The 20243-nt window shown below is 35.1% G+C and overlaps 1 protein-coding gene across 2 annotated transcripts; it reads left to right on the forward strand.

The window, feature by feature from the left end:
- The first annotated feature begins 1196 nt into the window (after positions 1–1196).
- LOC118739604 (mitochondrial uncoupling protein Bmcp) lies at positions 1197–6181 on the forward strand. Of its 2 annotated transcripts, none has more exons than XM_036471032.1 (6): positions 1197–1604; positions 2005–2152; positions 4525–4944; positions 5011–5071; positions 5154–5229; positions 5337–5438. In XM_036471032.1, exons 1-6 carry the CDS (start codon positions 1433–1435, stop codon positions 5348–5350), a joined length of 891 nt encoding a protein of 296 aa, XP_036326925.1. In that variant the 5' UTR covers positions 1197–1432; the 3' UTR covers positions 5351–5438. The 2 variants fall into 2 exon arrangements, with proteins under 2 accessions (XP_036326925.1, XP_036326924.1); XM_036471031.1 differs by having other exon boundaries at positions 1200–1604; positions 5154–5252; positions 5337–6181.
- Positions 6182–20243: the final 14062 nt, after the last annotated feature.

The raw sequence follows: 20243 nt of genomic DNA on the forward strand, positions 1-20243 counted from the left end.
GGCCAGGTGGTATGGATAGTACAGGAGTAGCAAGGTCTCAAGTGCTTTGCTAATGGAGAAAAGAGAGTTATCGGCCGATAAGACTCTCCTTTGTTGGCCGGTTTCCCCAGTTTAACCAATAGGACCACTTTCACAGTTTTCCATATGTCCGCGACGATGAGAGTGGACATGGACAAATTGAGGACCTTGGTGAGGTCTTCTAGTGCCGCAGGACCCAATTTTTTCAGCATCAGCATACATATTCCGTCAGGTCATCGTTTTGGAGGCTTTCGCCTTCGCGATGGCTACCTGAACCTCACCACCGGTGACAGCAAGAGTCTCACTGGGTGTTGGCAGTTTTTCCTGCCTTCTGGCCACTCGACGTTTGGCTTTGTCGGCTAAAATAGCTGGCGCATCCCTCCGGATCCGACAAACTGCGGCCACCAAAAGAAATTTCAGCTCAATCGTTGCGCTTCGTCGGGTTGGAGAATAGCCTTAATGTTGACCAAAGCTTACTCTCACTAGAGGTTAAGTTGTAAATCTTCAAATGCTCCTTCCACTTCTTCCGCTTATGGAGGTTTACTAGTTGACGAATTTCCGTGTTGAGGTCTCTGATGCGGGGTATTCCGGGATCGGCAGACGAACGCTATCACGCTCATCGGCTTGCACAGCCGCTTCAGCTGGAAGGCTCGGACGGGTACCCGATATGCATCCAGCGGTAATAAAGCGGGCTGCAGCAGCAATGACAAACTTTGAGGATTTGAGACGACTCGACGTTAAAGTTGTGAGTTCAACAGACACACAGTTATTTATAAAATATTTAGCACAGGCGAAATGTATGCTAATTAGCGATCGTACCTATGTATATCGTCACTTGAAATGCAAAAAGACGTAACAACATCGCAACCGAAATGGAAAAAGTTGTAACTAATATTTTAATTTTTTTTTCCTGGGGAATTCTAATTCGATGAAATCAATTTTATAAATCAAAAAGATAATTTTGAAATTTTTATTGGTTATGACTTTTTGAATTTCAGCGATGATGTTTGTTACGCCTTTTTGCATATAGTTATCGACGTTACCGACTCCCTGTTGTATGCACGGAGTCGAAGACGTCGATAACGATGTTTAACCGCAGATTAGTGTTAACCAGAAATGGACTAACCGGTCCTTAAAATATTTCTTAAATCAAATACAACCCTAAGCAAACGTAGTCCACTGAACATACTTCTCTTCAAATCAGCTGTTTGCTGTTTTCGTGAATGAACGAACGAAACTAAAAAAGAAATATATGCGAAAATATTCTAACCTTATCAGATAGAGGATTTACGAAGGCGCTCAGTGGTTATTTATAAATGAGCGCTAAGCTAAAATAAAAGCTGTGTACACATATAACTAGTATTCGCGCATAGAATTAATAATAATTAGAAAATAACACGAAACGACACGTGTGATGCAAGGTGTAGGAACAACGACGACGGAATTTCAACAGCCGGAACCCCATCATCTTCAGCAACAACAGTCACAAACACAATCACGTCGGAAGCAGCAAGTGCCCATGAATGAGGTAAAGGATTGGCGACCATTCGTTTATGGTGGACTTGCGTCAATCACAGCGGAATTTGGTGAGTACCAAGACGTACTTCTTGCATCTAGAAGGCTATAAAATGCAATATGAAGCGTAGTAACAATTATAAACAAAGAGACTAGCACGGTTCAACTGTGATTTTCTCCTTATTTATGAGTCCAGCATGACGCAAGAGCGCTATGTTTATTTACATTTACACAACGTATTATTTCCAAGTTATCGTATGTGTACATACATATGCATGTAGATAAGTTGGTAAACAAGCGCTGTCACACCGCGATAATTGACGTTGTTGCTAGCACAGCGCAACGACACGCTTATCTCGTGCTTATTTTTGCTCCAGTCATGTATGCATATGTACGTGCTGTTTGTGCGTTTGTACGCTTATTAATACAATTTTATTTATATAATTTTCCTTTTCCCGTTACACCCCACAGGTACTTTTCCGATTGATACAACAAAAACGCGCCTCCAAATTCAAGGTCAAAAAATTGATCAAACATTTTCGCAATTGCGGTATCGTGGAATGACTGACGCATTCATTAAGATATCACAAGAGGAGGGATTAAAAGCGCTATACTCGGGGTAAGTGCAGTCCTCAACAAGAATACAAACAAACGAATTCAGATTTTAAATATGTATTTATGTGTGTCATTGGTTTAGTTGAAATCAAGTTTTTAATTAAATAATTATACTTTGAATAGCGTTATTTACAATGCATACACAAATATGTTTATATGTAGAAAGTCGCAAAATAATCAATTTTATTAAAAGCATCGATTTTCAGTTTTTTTTTTTTTTTTGTTCAGGCTTTGTAACAAAAACCAGACAACCCAGCAAACATTTGGAGTCATAAATGAGTCTTTAAGGAGTCCTATTTCGGAGCCATTATGCTCATAATGAGCTCATTTAAGAGTCCGATATGAGGGTGTTTCCCTTTCTCCGAAGGTCGACTTATATGAGCTTAAATTCATACAACAAATGAGCCTCAATATGAGTCATATTGGACTCTTATTGGCCTAATATACGGCTCATTTTGGACTCTTTTAAAACAATTATTGGCCTCATATATGAATCATTTCAGACTCTTTTCGAGCCTCTAATCAGCCTCATAAATTACTAAATTCGGACTCTTATTTTAGGTTGTTCTTTGAGTCTTATTGAACGCACTTTATTTGCAAAAGCATTCAGCGGAAATTCCTTTCAAATAACATGCATACATACTTACGTGCATATACACATTCCAACATGCATGCAATAGCAGCAGCTACAGCTAAATTTTGTTCATTTATTGTTTTCTAATTATTTTCAATTTCTGTATAAACAAGTTTGGATATAAATTTCAAATCTTTATTATTTTTATATTGGCACAAGGTGCTGGCTCATAACTTGGATCATATATGAGTCCTAAAAGATTCATATAAGAGTAAAAAAATTTTGGTTTTTGAAACTCATATTTCTTACCTACCTAGGACTCCCTTCGGACTCATATATTCTGAACGCTCAGAATATGTTTGCGAGGAAACAGCTCTGGTTGTCTACATGTAAGCATCGAGATTCACGTACTAATATTGTGTGGCTATTTATTATTTTTACTTTCAGCTGTTTTCTGAAATTTTTATTTACAAAATGTCCCCTGTGTTTCAGTTGATACAGCTGCGAGCAAGAGTATATCAGTTGGTATTTGAGGCTATTAAATGCTTTATGCAGCAATTTTATTTGGTCTTTCAAAATTTACAAGGAGATAATCAAGCATTCTGTCATTAAAGAAACGAAGGCTCTAGAAATAAGGCTTATAAATTGCAAGTCACGTGTTGCATCAATCATAGGAGACTCATTAAAGCTATAAACACGTTTTAAAATTAAATGGAATAAATGTTATGATATGCGGAGATATTCACTATCGAATAATCCTGCTGCAGTTTTCTTATACACACTGTGTTTACCGAAAAACATGAATGAAAAATATGCTATAGATATTTTTTTATTTTTATTTTAATTTAAATATGAGTGGCGGCATAATGTTCTTATCTAATCATTTACTTGTCTCTTTTGTTGTTTATGTGTTTCACTACTCGTTATTAAATAATAATTACGATAAGATTTCTTTTCAATTCAATAAAACAGTAAACTGCCTTTTATTGTTTCGGCCACTGAAATGATCGCCATTAGCTATTATCTCAGCCATAAATCAGCGTCCGCTTCACTAATTGCAGCTAGTCATAATAAAATCTAATTTATAATATAAACAAGTAAATCATTGTGATTTTTGTTCATTCGGATTTTCGTGAAATATACAACAAAATGTACGTAGCAAGCGACTAGGGCATGACCGTTTTATAAATAACCATAATACTTACCTTATTGCTACATCGCGTATACTTCTTATACATAATTCATTTAAATACATACTGTTACTCCCAAAATTGAGCGTAGGGCTCTTTTTTGTAAATATTCGCAATGTTTTACATGCAAAAATTTTTAACCGACTTCCAAAAAAGGAGGAGGTTATCAGTTCGTCGGAATATCTTTTATTTTTTTTATTTATTTTTTATATGTTACCGCATAACTTTGGACCACGTCAACCGATTTCGATAGTTCGTTTTGCATCGGAAAGGTAGTGTCTCAGAGGTGGTCCCATACTAATCTGGTTAAGATCCGATCAGTGGATCATGAGATATATATATATATGTATATATTTTTTTTTATGAGTTGAAGACGGTTTTTTTTTGCTAAAAATTACTTGTTTGTACACAGTATCATTCTTGGATTTAAATGGAGTTTGCTAAAATATAAGCCATATTTTAATACAAAATTAAACTTTTTTTGCATGTAAAACATTGCGAATATTAACAGAAAAGGGCCGTACGCTCAATTTCGGGAGTAACAGTATATACATTTTTCGCTTACAATTACTAAATATCTAGTAAAAACATTTTCTTATATCACTCTTACAGCATTTGGCCGGCTGTACTGCGTCAGGCAACCTATGGCACCATTAAATTCGGCACCTACTACACACTCAAGAAGTATGCTAATAATCATGGTTTGCTAATCGATCGTGAAACGGGCGCCGAACGTGTATGGGCGAATATTTTGTGTGCGGCAACAGCGGGTGCAGTTTCCTCTGCGATTGCCAATCCCACCGATGTGCTGAAAGTACGCATGCAAGTGCACGGGAAAGGAGTGCATAAGCATGGTTTGCTGGGCTCATTTCTAGAAATCTACCGGTATGAGGGTGTGCGCGGCCTATGGTGTGGCGTTGGCCCCACCGCACAACGTGCCGTTGTTATTGCCTCAGTCGAGTTGCCTGTTTATGATTTCTGTAAAATGCAGTTGATGAATGCGTTTGGCGATCATGTAGCTAATCACTTCATGTGAGTAAATTATAAGTGAAAAGCAGCTGTGCGGATGTTTATTTTGTATTTTTTCCGTACTTGCAGTTCAAGCTTTATTGCCAGTTTGGGCAGCGCTATTGCCTCGACACCTATAGATGTGATAAGGGTATACATTTCGTATTCTTTATTTATTTATATTGTTAGTTGAGCAGCTAAGTAATTTGAAACATGCGTTGTTTTCTTTGCAGACCCGTCTTATGAATCAAAAACACTTAACGATTGTAGATGGTGTAGCGGTGGGGAGAACCCCAAAGCTTTACAAAGGTAGTTTTGATTGTGCGGTGCAAGTGAGTAACCAATTCTGCCACTTAAATGCTAATTTGCGTTGTTTTTAAATTCTTTCATAATTTGTATCTTCTCTTTACCTTCAGACCGTCCGCAATGAAGGTATGCTAGCGCTCTACAAAGGATTTATACCCACATGGGTGCGCATGGGCCCATGGAATATTATATTCTTCATTACCTACGAACAACTGAAGAAACTCTGAATCATTTAATCCCCATCATTAAACAGTACAAGCCGCATTTAAAAGGACTAATTAAAAAGCAAACATCATGCATAGTTAATTTAAAAACATATGAAGCCAAAAAGCATATTTAGCTTGTAAGCTTATAGTAGCAAACTATTTATATTGAAGTGTAGCACACAGATATTAATACAAAGTAGTAGGGAACTTTAAATACATAATTTTAGTAGCATACATATGTGTGGATGTGTTAAAGTGCGCTGTGTAGGCAAATGACAACTTTAAAAATATAATATGTAGGACATTAGTTAGTATGACAAAAAAGTGTAATTTGTACTTTGATATGTAGCAAGAAAATTGCTAGTACTAGGTAATAGCTCGCGTGGAATAAAATAAAATACTACTGCTGTTGTGCACAATTATTGCCATTTGGCGCAAAACATTGTTAACTATTTGTTAAACTAGTGTTAAGCTGCTACATATTTTCATTTAGTGTTTAGGTGGTTAAAATGTATTAAAAATGGCATGCACCTACATACATAAAGAAACATGTACGGTTTGAATTTTAGCAAACAAGTATACTAAAAAGTTTTGGGTCACTCGCCTTGTCAAATTCAACTACATACATAAAATGTATTATTTCTTTTACTTGCATTTTCTAATTCTCTTACTCTTACGCTTTTTATAAAAAACATTAGTTTATCCAATTAATATTTGATATTTTTTTATTAAAAATGCACTGGGAACCTACGGTTACAAAAAATTTAAAGTAAGCATTTTATCGGTTGAAAAACGCATATTTATTTTAACCGGCTACTCTGCTGTTTTAAAAAATGAAAATGCATTTGTGCATTGTGCAAAAACCTTATATTTTATACATATACACTGAAACAGTTTTTGCCACCGCTATTATATATTGACTATATTTATTTTCTAAGCTGCTGACCGAATTGTTATTTGATTGTACTCTTGTGAACTTAATAAAAAAACTCTTTAAAACACAGAAACACTTCTATGTTCTGCATTCTAAGGTAATTGTTTATCAAAGTACATATCGCACGTTTAATAATATAGAGATGTAAATCAAAATTTACGTTTGTGGAGATTTCATAATACAATTAATAATCTTGATAAGGAGAATATGTTCAGCCAAACAGATGACTAAACTTCCCGAAAAATGGCGAAGATATTTGCCTTTCTATCTGTCTTTTGGTATACCAACTGCATGAATTGTTCAAACTTTGATAGCGTTTTTCCACAAAATTTAAATTTTGAAATAATTCTGTATATTTATAAACGTGCGATATGTACATACTTCAATCAATGGAAGATTATTCTCCAGCTGAGATTAAGTTTTTCAAGTGTAAAAGCGCCGTGTCTTACAATGAGCAGGTGTGTATGCAACTCTATCAAACATTATTACAGTTGTTAATTAGTTAGTAACACCATAAAATTTGCGTTTGTGTTGGGAGTTTCGGTCACGCTGGTTTTGCTGGGGTACAATTTTGAACAATTTAATTTTCTTATTTTCAATTTTACATGATTTTAAAATGCTGGCAAACTTCAAAAAAAAAAATCATGGCCCACGAATTGAGAGAATGGTTCTTTCTGCCTACTATGTTTTTATCACGAACATTTTGTTTCGCTGGACGCCTAAAAGTTGGCAACTGACTGAAACTGTTTTGGACTAAAATATGGCCAATGGCGGAGGTTATTCATAGTTGCATCTTTTAGGCGCAAGTCCAGGAATAATGAATGAAAACAGAATTGCATACACATTCATTCAAACAGCATTTGTTTATAATTTAATGAGGTAATATCTCATCAAAACATAGTTGCCCATGGAACCTTGTTTTGAGCAGCGTACGTTTTATTTTAAGTTATTTATATATTTCTTTATATATATATATATATAATTCGCAGTTAGCGTTCTAGGCTCCAGTGGCTGAAATGATATTACAGATAGCATCCAGCAACAGAAAGCTGCCAACAGGAAATACTGTAAACTTGATTTTCGGGTTGTAGATTGGGCGCCAACAGACGGAAGATTAAATATATAACGTACAATGAAAAATAATACAATTTTTCACCAAAAATAGGAAACTTCAACAATGGATAGAAAAAACTGCGATAAACTGGAGTAAAAGCTCCATTGGTTTTGACTACTACGTCTACGTAACCGGAACGATCCAGGTACCACCCCAATGTCAGTAAGTTAAAACTGGCCAAAAATCACTAAACTCTTGCTAAGGAAGTATTTCTATTATTCCAGCAGAACTATTAAAAATATTATTGCCGAATGCCGGTGTCATGCCGAAAAATGTGAAAGGAGAACCCTCGGTTCGGTCGAAAAAATAATTTAGTGTTTTGTTCGAAATTCCCTCACAAAAATACCTCATACTTAGGGGTGTACGGCGAATATTTTTTTGATCTTGGATCTTAGATCTTAGCACCGTAACGTACCGCCCTAATGTCAGTAAATATTGCCGAATGAAGCCGTCACTGAAAATTTTTAATAAGGATACCCCTGGGTTCAGCCAAAAAACTTTTTTTTTCGAAATTGCCTTGCAAAAATACTTTCGACTCAAGAGTGTACTTTTTTGTTTGCTTGTAAGGTGCTACGATCTAATGTGCATATGTACATAGAAAAATACGCAAAAATTAATTAAACCCGTTAAATATTTTTGACAAATTTTAGTCGCTTGTTTTTTCTTTGTGTCGTTTTGCTTGCATGCATTTTAATGTTTTAAATTATTATTTTTTGCTTTTTGTTGTTTTTATTTTGCTTTGAAGAAAAATTGTGAAGTCCAAAAAACCCATCTTAAGAAAACATTAATTACGGTCGTATATTTTTATACGACTAAATTGGTTATACCGCAAGGTAGCTTCGAAAATCCACAAATATTTCATTTTTTATGTAGCGAGAGGGACTGGCGCCCTATTCATTTCATAACTATTAATCAAACAGTGCGAAATGTCACATTTACCTACTAATTGTATGCTAAAATCGCTTAATAAACAAATTAACTATGCAGCGCATGGCGACAGAGAAATGGGAGAATGTGCAAAGTGTTTGATATTTTGGGGAATACCTAAATGATAAATTTTAAAGTGGACGGATACGTTAATTTACAAAAATATTTATGTTTTATGATATTATTTTACGGACATACACATACATACATGCATATTTACTAACTTAGACTTGTACGTGCTAATTTTGTAATTTATCGTTTTATTTATTTGACTTTTATTTTAGCTTATAAATAAATACCTATTTACATACATATTTACTATGTTAATTGTGTTTTGAATTTATTGCTATTTATTCTAAAAGCAAAAAGTGTCAAAAAATTTTTTAAATACAGCTGCGTGACACGAACAGTGCTTCCTTCCTTCAAACGTCCAACACGAGCTGGTTTTTATTTCACCGACCATACAGAAGAGCACTCGATATCATTAAGAGTTTCGTGATGCACAGGAGCATCTAAGCTCCCTAAGAAGTGGTCCCCAAGAAATTTGTGGCGTTCTCAGTCACTTCCGTTGGAAAAATGAATTTCATAGTTACGGTCGAAGCCAACTTCCGTGATCTGATAATGACAGCATCTGCACTCCATCACATGTCTGTCCAGAATGAGAGCATAACATGCTTTGCAAGTTGTTCGCAGCTGTTAGGCGCTACTAATAGAAATTTAATTTTGAAAACTTCTATAGCTAGCAAAAACTCGCTTGATTGTGTACCAATATGTAAATCAATGCAAATATGTATAAATTTTTACTGTAAAGAATATTATTTCCAAATATGTAATTATTAAATTAAGCGAAACCCTAAGAGCATTTATCTATTAATTAAGCATTGTATGAAAATAATCAACCAACATTAGCAATTTATTGAATTTGAAACAATAAAATGCATGTGTTGAAGAACAAATACATATTTACACCAAACAAATAAAATCCTTTTTTTATGAGCTTCTAAGCCTTTTGTCCACATTGTGTTTTCAGAAATGTTATTAATGGCTTTTTGGGTTAAAGCGAATTATTTTTGTGCAAAACAAAAGTGAACAAAACCATAATTGGCATGTGCCATCAGAAACGCGCTTCGCAGATTTTGCAAAATACAGTAGCTGTGGGAATACTCCCTTGTTGAAAGTAATTAATTATGTCGAAGATTAAAGCATACATTGCCAAAATAAAAGATTTACCTGATATTCAGGTATAAAATATTTAATCATACAAGTGTCAAATTGTCTAATATAAATTTGTGTTAGAGAGCTGCATCGGTAGGCATTTTGATTAAAAGTGCAGTTCTCCAGAAAATGTCATTTTACGCACACTAAGAGCTTTTGCTTTGGTTAATTAAAAGGTGAGTGTAAGCTCAGACTAAATTTTAAAGTTTGTTGAATTTTTTTTTTAATATTTTACAAAGTGTGAAATTTGGATTTATATGATTTTTGTTAAAGAATGAAGTATATTTTTTAGGACAAAAAAAAAACTAAAATTAAATAATAAAAAAAAATAAAAATTTTGTTAAAAAATTGTTAAACTGTATATCTGGAGTTGAGCTCTGTAAGAAACGTTGGTGCAAGTTCAGCAGTTTTATAGCTCAGAGCTTGTTTGCCATACTGACTGAGTGCCGTACTGGTTGAACAACGATCTCTTCGGTTATGCGGATGATTTGGTGCTTGCGCGCCAGCAATTTGGTTATTCGATCAACTTAATGTTTTTTGTGCTGAAAAGTTGGCAAAATAGTTACTTGAGTGCACGGGTACTTGACTGGATACTACTACATTCAACGAATTTACTGAGAATAAACTAAAAGAGGTTTTATGTTAGCTTTAGTGAAAAGAAAATTTACAAAAAAAAAATACCACACAGTACCCGTAAAAAAACGTTCTGAAATTTGAGTAGGTAAATTGTTGTGCATATTCACATACTTAGGGCCGGTTGTTCAATGTCTGATTAGCACAAATCGGAGGTAGAAGCTCCGGTTAAGCACAACTACTGCTTTATCGATCACATGTTACATGCATGATGTCGAAATCGTCGATAGTGTAGTGGTAGTGATAACCAGACATTGAACAACCGGGCCTAAATGGCTCTGTAATTGCCAATGGAAGTGTAGTGTATGCACATGAATGTAAATTCTTTAGTATTAACAGTAAGGTGAAACCGGCAAGCAAAAAAAGTTGAATTAAAAATGCACTGAAATTATTTGCAAAAAATCAAGTTATTCCTTAAAATGTAAAAAAAAAACGCTTAAATTAATTTGCGAAATGCTTGAAATTCCTTCGGTTTTAACTCTAGTATTATTTATTTTTCACCAACCCCTTTTTGCACAATCATGCATTGCCAGCATTGTTATTGTATTGAAAAGGTATAATTTGCAATAATATGAAATTACCTTACGCATTGGAGCGCATAAACAAATCCAATAAATGCATCAGTTATGTTGTTTGGCTAGTTTCAGTGTCTCAGTTCGTCTATATGGCGACACAGTGGCGTCTGATTTAATATACGCTGCCAATTGGTGCCTGATACAGATCTTGACAACTCTGTGATTTGCTGCCAATCCCAACCAACTGTGATGGGTAGCAGCATTGAGGTGCTAAAAATAGGTTAAATGCACTGGCACTGCATACATATGGATGTAAGTATGACTAAGACTGAAGTATTGTATCATAGGTATATATATATATATATATGTATGTATGTATAGTATGCTATGCTTGACTAGTAGCGCTTTGTGGAAGCTACTCGTAGGTGTGAGGGTGTATGTATATTTCGGAAGAGAAGTATCCAATTGCAGATAAAAAGTAATTTATATCATTTCTGCGAAGACTGACTATGCAGGTTGAATATTTTTTTAACCATATACTTGAAGTTAATGCATATTTTGATTTTATTAATCTGTAAAGCATCAAAGGGAAAAGTTCTTTTTCTGGCTACGCAGTTACAATTGAGCGACTATTCATACTCTTGCCTCCACGTTAAGAAATCCATGTGAAGCTTTGTATCGTCGCACAAGGAGTGGTGGTAGTCATCATGCATGAGCCTGACGCGAAAATACCCTTTATAATATACCCTAACTCTGACAGTTTGGGATTTGAGTACTGTAAGTAGCACCTTCTACAATTTTGGAGGCCCAAACCTTCACTAAAGCCTCCAATGTCAATGGCCGTAAGCGCATACTGGAGTAGCGCTGTGAGATATTACCAATTAACTCTTCATTAGAGTCGGAAACGGGCATACAAATGGGAATGCGCCTGCAAGCAGCTCGCTATCAACATTAGCTATCGAACAGGTTCCGCTTTTATTAGCCCAGAAGATAAGGAGAGAGATCTGGTGACTCTTGTGTGGTGGGCAGTACCTCCTCGGCCGGTGATACTAATAAGAGGCCCAGAGGGTCAATTCCCGTTCTGCGTTATCGTAAAGTGAAGTGAAAAGTATAAAATTAACACCGAAATAAAAGCGGTGTAAAAATGTTATTTTTATCACTTCGCAATAACGCAGAACGAGAATTGACACTCAGGCCTCTTTAGGTGACACGTTTGGTTATCTGCGGTATTTTGATGGATGCATTGGCACCGAAATACACTACTACCTGCCACAATTCCTCCTCCACAAACAATGCTTAAAGCCTGATTATGGCAACTTAACTTAACTTAACGGAACGTAGAACTTAGAGAATCAAAATGAAACAGATTTCGACGTGGCCTTAAGTTACGTTAAGTTTCGGCTGTTCAATTTTAAGCAACACCCATTTAACAGAATTTTCAAGAGAGATCCGTAAGGTACGTTAAGTTACCATAATCAGACCATTAGTGTGGTTGTTTCTGATGAGGCAATGCCCAATTCCAATCCTGCATCGATTCGTCGAGGGCAGCGGCGAATGAAGGCGACTTCAGCAAGACCGACCTCTGGCGCAATGGTATCCTCGTAACGGTGACTCTCCTATTTACGCCCTCACCGATGAAGATGATGTGATCTGCCCCGTTATAGGCCCTTCTCTCTCAGTTGTTTACAGTAAAATGCAAAGAACACTGAATATGATTATACTTGGTGCAATCAAAATAGGCTGCCCGTTAACTCAACCAAAACTATTTTTGTACTCTTCTATAGAAGGCGAATAATTGACAGCCTTCTTTCCTCTGCTCTTAAAGTGAACAATATACAGAGTTTTTCCAAAGTGAAGGGAATGTGGAGTTTGTCATCAATGGGTATATATCTCTATGATCAAACCGATTATGAGTTATGCATCAGTGGTATGAGGCTGCTATCCTTGATGCTCTGCAACACGGACCATCATTTTGCCACTTTATAGTCAGGCATCCTTAAAGTAAATGGCTTCAAAAATATAGCTATTGGTATGATACTGTGTCGGATAAGGTGGAAACTGCTAGTGGCAGAGATCTAGAAACAGGTGTCGTTTCAATGCCCCATGATAGTACGCGACCACTATCTTTTCTGAGGAGATTCTTTAATGTTGAAGAAACTTCGTGAGCTTCATGTCATACTCTCTGCACATAACCCTGGACAACATGCAGTCTTACGGATAAGCTAATGCTGTAGATCACTGTTTAAATAACATGGGTGAAAAACCTTCAGAGTCGGGCTTCGAGCTAGACTTCAATAATGAAATAGCCAGCAATACATCTTCCTCCGAAACCGAGAATCCTCTAATAGGTGATAAAGAAGTTGAGGGGAGAATGGGTGTTGATAAATTATGTTTTTCATAGACCCTCTGAAAAAAATTTGCAAACAAACTTTAAATATTGTTCCACGCCTTCTGCGCCTTCCGGATCATGGACAGGTCGAGTTCGGAACCTCTTCTATCCAGACTGTCAGACTCTACGTTGGCCGCTACACCGGTGTGCCCCGAAACCCAGTACAGATATATGCCACTATTGGAATGTAGCAAATTCAGAGTGCTGTGGGATAGTAGCGCCTTTATTGCAGCCTGACTGTCTATATAGAGATTCACCCGCTTGTTATCTGGAGTGCTGTTCCTCCGCCTAGAAAATGCTGCAATAGTTTGGCAGTTTATAAGATTTGTTGCGGCCGAGCTCCGCGCATACGATTGCTGCTTAGATCCATCTTCGACCTCTATGGTGGCTTCGAAGTTCATCTCTAAGTGCAGATCCGGGATCACATAGTCAGCCCGTCCAAGTAAAGTCGACGCTATAATACTGTAACCATAATACCTGCACACAAATTGATCCGATAGATCCGCCAACAAGAGATGCCACAAGGTATAGAGTGCCGCTCTTGGTGCAGTCCTAAGTGCCCCTGTCATGCCGATCATTTATAGCCTATATACACTTTCTATGTATACTCTTAACAAATATTTTCTTCTCCAATGCTGTCCACCAAACCAGTACCACATGGAACAGTCTTGGCCTGACTATCGCCGTGAAGATTCAGGGAGAAAGAGAAGGCGACAAGCCCCAGGTGCAGCCCAGCATCTTTTTGCATGCATAGAATGCCACGGAAGCCTTCTTCGCCCTCTCCTCCACATTGAGGCGCCACGATAGCTTACTATCAAGGATTATTCCGAGGTACTTTGTATTTTGCTTCACCTTAAGGGTCTCCCCATCCAGCTTAGGCTTGGACCAGATCGGAACCTTGTATTTGCTGGTGCAGAGTACCATATCTGTTTTTTTTTTTGCGTTGGTACTGAGCCCCACTTCGATTGCCCAAAGATGCACTATTACCGTAGTAGACTATGAGCATAAGGTATACCAGTTATTTACATACATATAATTTATCAGATAAACCAAATACGAATGTGTTGGTGATAAGATTCTCATATTGTTTTAAAATTATTCAGGCATCATAACAAATTTTTATTTATGCCAACAAAAAAAATCTTTATGGCATGTAGCCATTAAGACTTATTATAACCGGTTTTCATTTTATGCATTTTTTCTTCTGTTGAGTATGTGTTTAGTATTTAAAAGAATTAAAGTGCGATTAAAGTATTTCAATTGGTTCAGTTTTAAGTTGTCGCATAAATCTGAGAAATATTAGCATTTCATTAAAAATATACTAAATTGTTTACTTTGCCACGAAATTAGCCTAAGTACGAATATTTGACACACTAGGACAGATTTTCATAGAAAATAAGAACAAAAATTTACATAAATTATTTATTTATTAATTTTTGAGCGCTAGGACGGGGTTTAAATAAAACATATAAATACATACATATATTCTTCTTCTTTACTGGCGCTCTAACCGCCTACATATTAAATATATCCCTTTGATTTATTCTTGTCTTTATTTCGCCTTCAATCTGAAGGAATCCTCATGAAATTATTTATTAAATTCAAACTAAAAGTAGCAAGAAATGTGTATTGATTTTAAACAATAGAAGTTCGAGAAAGTTTTATTACGGTATCCGACGGATGCCATCCGCACGGATCTTATCAGATTCGCACTGTCGGAATAAGGGAGTGCGAAGGATTAGATTTGTGCGAATGGTATCTGTCGGACCGGGATAGGTCTGTTTCCGAGGGATCCCATTCTCATGAATCTAATCCTTTGTTATGACAGTGCGAATCGGATTAGATCCGTGCGGATGGCATCCCTCGGATACCGTAATAGGCATGAATATTTAAAAGCTCCTACAGAATGTGCTGGCCATAGTTTATAAATGTTAAGAGACTTTTCGTCTTTGGTTTTTGGGTATTATCTGCAAATTAGGCACTTTTTCGTAATTTTTTCGGACTTGTTCGTGATTTCGCGGCATTGTCGAGATTTCTTCGTGCTTTTTTTTAGAAATTTCGAAATTATTTGGGTTATTTCGTAATATTTGGCTCGTAATTTGTCGAGTTTTTCGAGGCTTTGCAATATTTTCTCGGTATTTATCGGCAGCGTTTTTCAAGATTTTTACGCAACTCTTTGGGATTGTGCTTATTTTACTTTTCGGTATTCTCGGCCAATTTGGGGACTTTTTCTGAACTTTTGCGGTAATTTTCGTGATTTGGTCAAGATTTTTCGGAATTGAACGAAATTTCTTCGACTTAGTTTTGGATTTCTTAAAAGCTTAGAGGCTCTTCGTAATATTAAAGGGGAAAACAATAAATAATTTTCGTTATTCTCAAGCCATTACAAAACTTGTTGGTATTTTTCTTGAGCGCTAGGGTCTATTCTCCGAAGTTTTCGTGAACTTTGAGGATATTCGAAATTTTTTGTGTATTAACTTTTTAGGTTTCCCGGCAACTTTGGGGTCTTTTTTTAATTTTTTGTGATTTTCGGTTTTTTTTTGCGCTCACCAAATTTTAGATTTTTTTTTTTACTTTTGTGAAAATTTCACTAATTTGCTCGAAATTTTGCGGGACTTATCGAAATTCTTTCGTAATTTAGTTTTGGATTTCTGAAAAGCTTTGGACTTTTAGTAATAGTTTTAGGAAACAATAAAAAATTTTCGTTATTCTCGACCCATCTTTTGGGATTTTTCGAGAGCGTTGCGGACTTTTCGCGAATTTTTCGACAACTTTTAAGACTTTTGAAAACTTTTGGGTATTGGTTGGGATTCTCGGCAACTTTTGGGAATTGTTTTATAATTTGTCGTAATTTTTTTGTTTTTTTTTTAATCGTCGGAACTTTCGTAGATTTTTCTGTTTCGGTTTCTAACTATTTTGGGATTTTTCTGGATCTTCAAAGACTCTTCCGAATTTTTCTGCAACTTTTAGAATTTTCGGCATTAGCTATATTTAATTTTTTGGGATCCTCGACACCTTTTGGGGGTTATTCAGTTTTTTTTGGTCTTACGGGAATTTTTATAAAATTTTCAGATTGTAACCTAAACCCATTTATTGATTAAAGTCTATATACATTTTTTCTCTGATATTGTTATTTAGTTAGATACATTGCGTACACTTCTGTATTCATTATGAAACATGGATTTGGTCAATGTGGGCGTTGGTCCAAAAATCCTTATGACGTCTCACATCCAATACGTTTTTTTCCAATTGCGCAAAACCTGGCTCAAGATCACGTCATGCCAAATGACATTCATTCGATCAAACCTGATAGCAACATTATTTTTGCATAAAATTGATTAAAGTTCGTATAACAAAGAAGTGTTTTGACTACCAAGAAGAAATAATGTCATCATCAACACTTCCTGGTAAAGGAAATATTTAAGTTTATGCACAGAAATGTAACATTCACTTAAGCGTGGCGATAGAAAGAAGTTTTGGTGAAAGAAATATTCTTTCAAACGCGCTAATTTATGCAGGAATTTATATTTCGATTGGCAACTAGTTGGCGTCGCACTGACGCGTCATACTAGCCGTCATAAATTTATAGCAAATGCCAAAAAGTTTATAAACCACATAAATTTCGCTACATTTAATCCACATTTTTGAGGTGCTTTTAAATTAACTAATACATACATATATATGTATGTATGTATGTACATAAAAAGTCGTAGGATTTAACACACTTAATGACATATGCTATAGTTTGCCATGTTCGTCGTTGAAAATTTATGTTTGAAAAAAACTAGATTTTCACCACGCGGCTTTAAACCCGTCTGCGATTGGCAAATGATGTTAGAGACGTGTGTGTAGGTATGTATGTATGTGTACTAGTGTTTAAATACATTTGAATGACAATAATTATTCATAACGAAATGATTAAATCAATAAGCGTGAATTTCATTGATGGCTTTAAAATCTTGTTGAAGTGAATTTTTTTTTTGTGTATGTACGCCACTATGGCAATTTTCACATAATTTAAAGCAGCACATAGCACATAATTTGTTGTTAAGTAAATGTTTGTCAAATAAAAAGACAAGATTTATTTAGCTGCCTTAAAAATTCTAGCAAATTATTTCATTAACAAGGCGGCTTTTGTGTTTAAAATCTAAATTTTATGTAAACAAATTTGTCGCTGAAATCACAACAATGTCTGTAGCATGACACAAATGTATCGCTGGCGCCAAAATGATATTGAATACTGATTAGTTTGCTGTAATTATGAAATTTATAATAACCCGAAAGGTTAAGCATCTCATTAACTTTGAAATTTAATCAGCGGTGAGGATGCTCAAAAGCAAAAAGGGCAGTGAATTACAACAACAACAAAAATTAAAATGGGCTGCCCGCTTTTTTATAAACTAAGTGCACGTAAACACATACACGTACATATGTACATATCGTCCCCTTAATTCACGAAAGCCTTAACTAACAAATTTTCTATTTTAGAGGAGAAGCAAAAAATATTATGAAAAGAATATCCAAACCAGGTAAGGCTTTTTAAAATGTGCCTTATAACTGCGTTGTTTTTGGTACTAGCACTTTAAAATTTTTATTGAAGGTGTATTTTAATATATCCCAACAAGCAAAATAAACTTAAAGAAAGTTTTTTTTAAGTTTTCAATTATAAACATTAAGCTTACAAAACGTTGATTTTTTGTTTATAAAACGCTTGAAAGTAAGCGTAATATAATCGAAAAGGAACATTGGTTATAAGCGTAGAAATATAAACTTTTAATAAATGTTAAAAGAAAGCTTTTTATAAGCCTAAAAGTGTAAACTTATAATAAAGGTTCAAAAAAAGTTGTTTATAAGCGTATGAATATAAACTTACTAAAAATGTTAAAAAAAAAGCTTTTTATAAACATTTTTATAACCCTTTATTTAAAGATATTTCAATAAAAACTCATACATAGATTGCTTAACATCTAGAAACTAAAAGAAATGCGAATTTTCGGCGGACTCATCTACAGTCGCGAAAATGTAAATAGGGAATAGTCATTTTAGCATACAAATTCACGATAACACACAAAAATTAAGCATAAAAAAGTTAATTATTATATCTTGTTGCGTGCTTTCAATTACTTGCGGTTATTGGCAAATTGGAAAAGCGAAATCGATGCAGCTATATATTCCGCTTCATCGCCGCCATTATCATTGATGAACTTTTCTGAAAAAAATTTAATACATTTTTAGTTGAATGTTAAACTAAGAAAGGCTAAGGAGAACTCATCATTGCATTTCATTTATAAGTTTAAGTTATTTATAAACATTCGCTCTCAAAACTTATAAAAGGTTTATTTGAAAAAAACTTTTAATAAGCTTAATATTAAAAATCCTTATTTAACGCTTATTATAGCAAACTTACTTTAAGTTATTTTTAAAAACATTTACTGAAATGCTTGTTGGGATCCTACCAAAATCTAGACTTTATACCAAATTTTCACTCGGCTTTCTTAATGACAAAAACGTCCACAATAATCTACCATAAAACAAATGGCTTGTGGAAACAGATTAATGACTTTTATTTTTAACGTAATGTCACCGGATTTTCAATACTCAAATTTTTTATTAAAATTGTTTATAATTTAAAGCTCAGTGGAAATCCGGCATTACTGCTCTCATAGTTTACGCGCAAGCTATGCATAAACGCCTTCCACAAAATGCACAGAAGCACTACCGCGGTTAAAGTTACACATATGTAAATACTCAGTTAGCTTAGTTTCACATCTACTTATCAAGACTCGACTAAAAAAAACAACATATGCAAGTACACACATCCGGCTTGTGAAAGAATCCCGCATGAAACCCAACGAGTTAACACGCTCGTCCATTTGACCCGATCACATTTCGTTTTACATAAGAGTATCTTATTAGAGTACCTACATATATTTGTGTACATACATGTGTAAATATTTAATTTAATCTTCATATTTTACTCACTCAGCGATTAAACTTCTGTTTTGTAAGTCAACGACCTGCTGGTATTTTCTGTTATCTTTCATATTATTTTGTTTCTTAATCCTTCTACCTGTTTAAAAAGAAATCGGTTAATGCCTGAAATGCAAATACATACAAATGCGTAGTTAATTGATTTTACACTTTCGATTTCAATTCTTCATTTCATCGACTCATCACTTATTTAAATAAAAGATTTGCAAAACTGCAATATTAAAATGTTTACTTAGTGAGAATCGAGCACACAGTATTAAGCATTTAGACTTTGCAAATATGTATGTATAACTCTAGTAACTAATTAACAAGTACCGTAACGAAGTTTGTACCGGAAATTGCACATTGATTCCATTGGATTTAAAATTCAAAATGATACACATATTATTATTATTTTGATATTGTAGTTGTAGCAGCTATTTATGTATGTATGTAGCTCCGCCTGGATCTACTAATCCATTAATCGTTCTCTTCCAGCTGTTCTTATGGTATGCCTTAAGAAACGAGTCTCTACGCAAGCATCCCTAAAACTATGTGACATGTCATCCGACCCATGGCGAATAAAACGTTTCCTCGGCCCAGCTCAAGAAACTCCTGCTATATTTTAAAGCCAAATTCTGGTCACATGAGTTTCGTCATGTTACAGGTGTCTACTTGTTTCCATATTTCCTTGAAAGTCTTAGAAAAATAATTCTTACTTATACATAGGTGGCCATTCCTTGCAAGCTCATCCACCATCTCATCGTTTGGTTTATCTCCATGTGCTGGAGCACAAAGAGTCATATGAGCTGTCAAAGCTAATTGACTATCAAAGAATATGTATGTCAGAAGCATTGTAAGCAATTTTCCTTGTCCGTAAGCACTCAACAGTTTCTTCTATAGCCGCAAGTTCGGCTTGGAAGAAGCGGCAGTGGTTTGAAATAATCTTTTTTAGTTCTAGTTATTGCAAGTACAGGCCTACTCTGGACAATTTTGGATTCAGCGATTGTCAGTAGGTAAATTGCTCTCTACTAAAGTGTGCCAGTTTACGCTCTTATTCGAAGATAATAACGGGTGATTTTTTAAGAGCTTGATACCTTTTTTTTTAAAAAAA

The sequence above is a fragment of the Rhagoletis pomonella genome, unplaced genomic scaffold (assembly GCF_013731165.1).
Source record: "Rhagoletis pomonella isolate Grant_MI unplaced genomic scaffold, Rhpom_1.0 Rhpom_scaffold_00005, whole genome shotgun sequence".
NCBI classification, from domain to species: Eukaryota; Metazoa; Arthropoda; class Insecta; order Diptera; family Tephritidae; genus Rhagoletis; species Rhagoletis pomonella.

Bases quoted from the DNA above. Each gene is read 5' to 3' on its own strand.
- LOC118739604 (XM_036471031.1), top strand. From the start codon at position 1,433: ATGCAAGGTGTAGGAACAACGACGACGGAATTTCAACAGCCGGAACCC. The intron at 4,945-5,010 runs GTGAGTAAATTA...CCGTACTTGCAG, and splicing joins CATGTAGCTAATCACTTCAT to TTCAAGCTTTATTGCCAGTT. The intron at 5,253-5,336 runs GTGAGTAACCAA...CTTTACCTTCAG, and splicing joins GTTTTGATTGTGCGGTGCAA to ACCGTCCGCAATGAAGGTAT.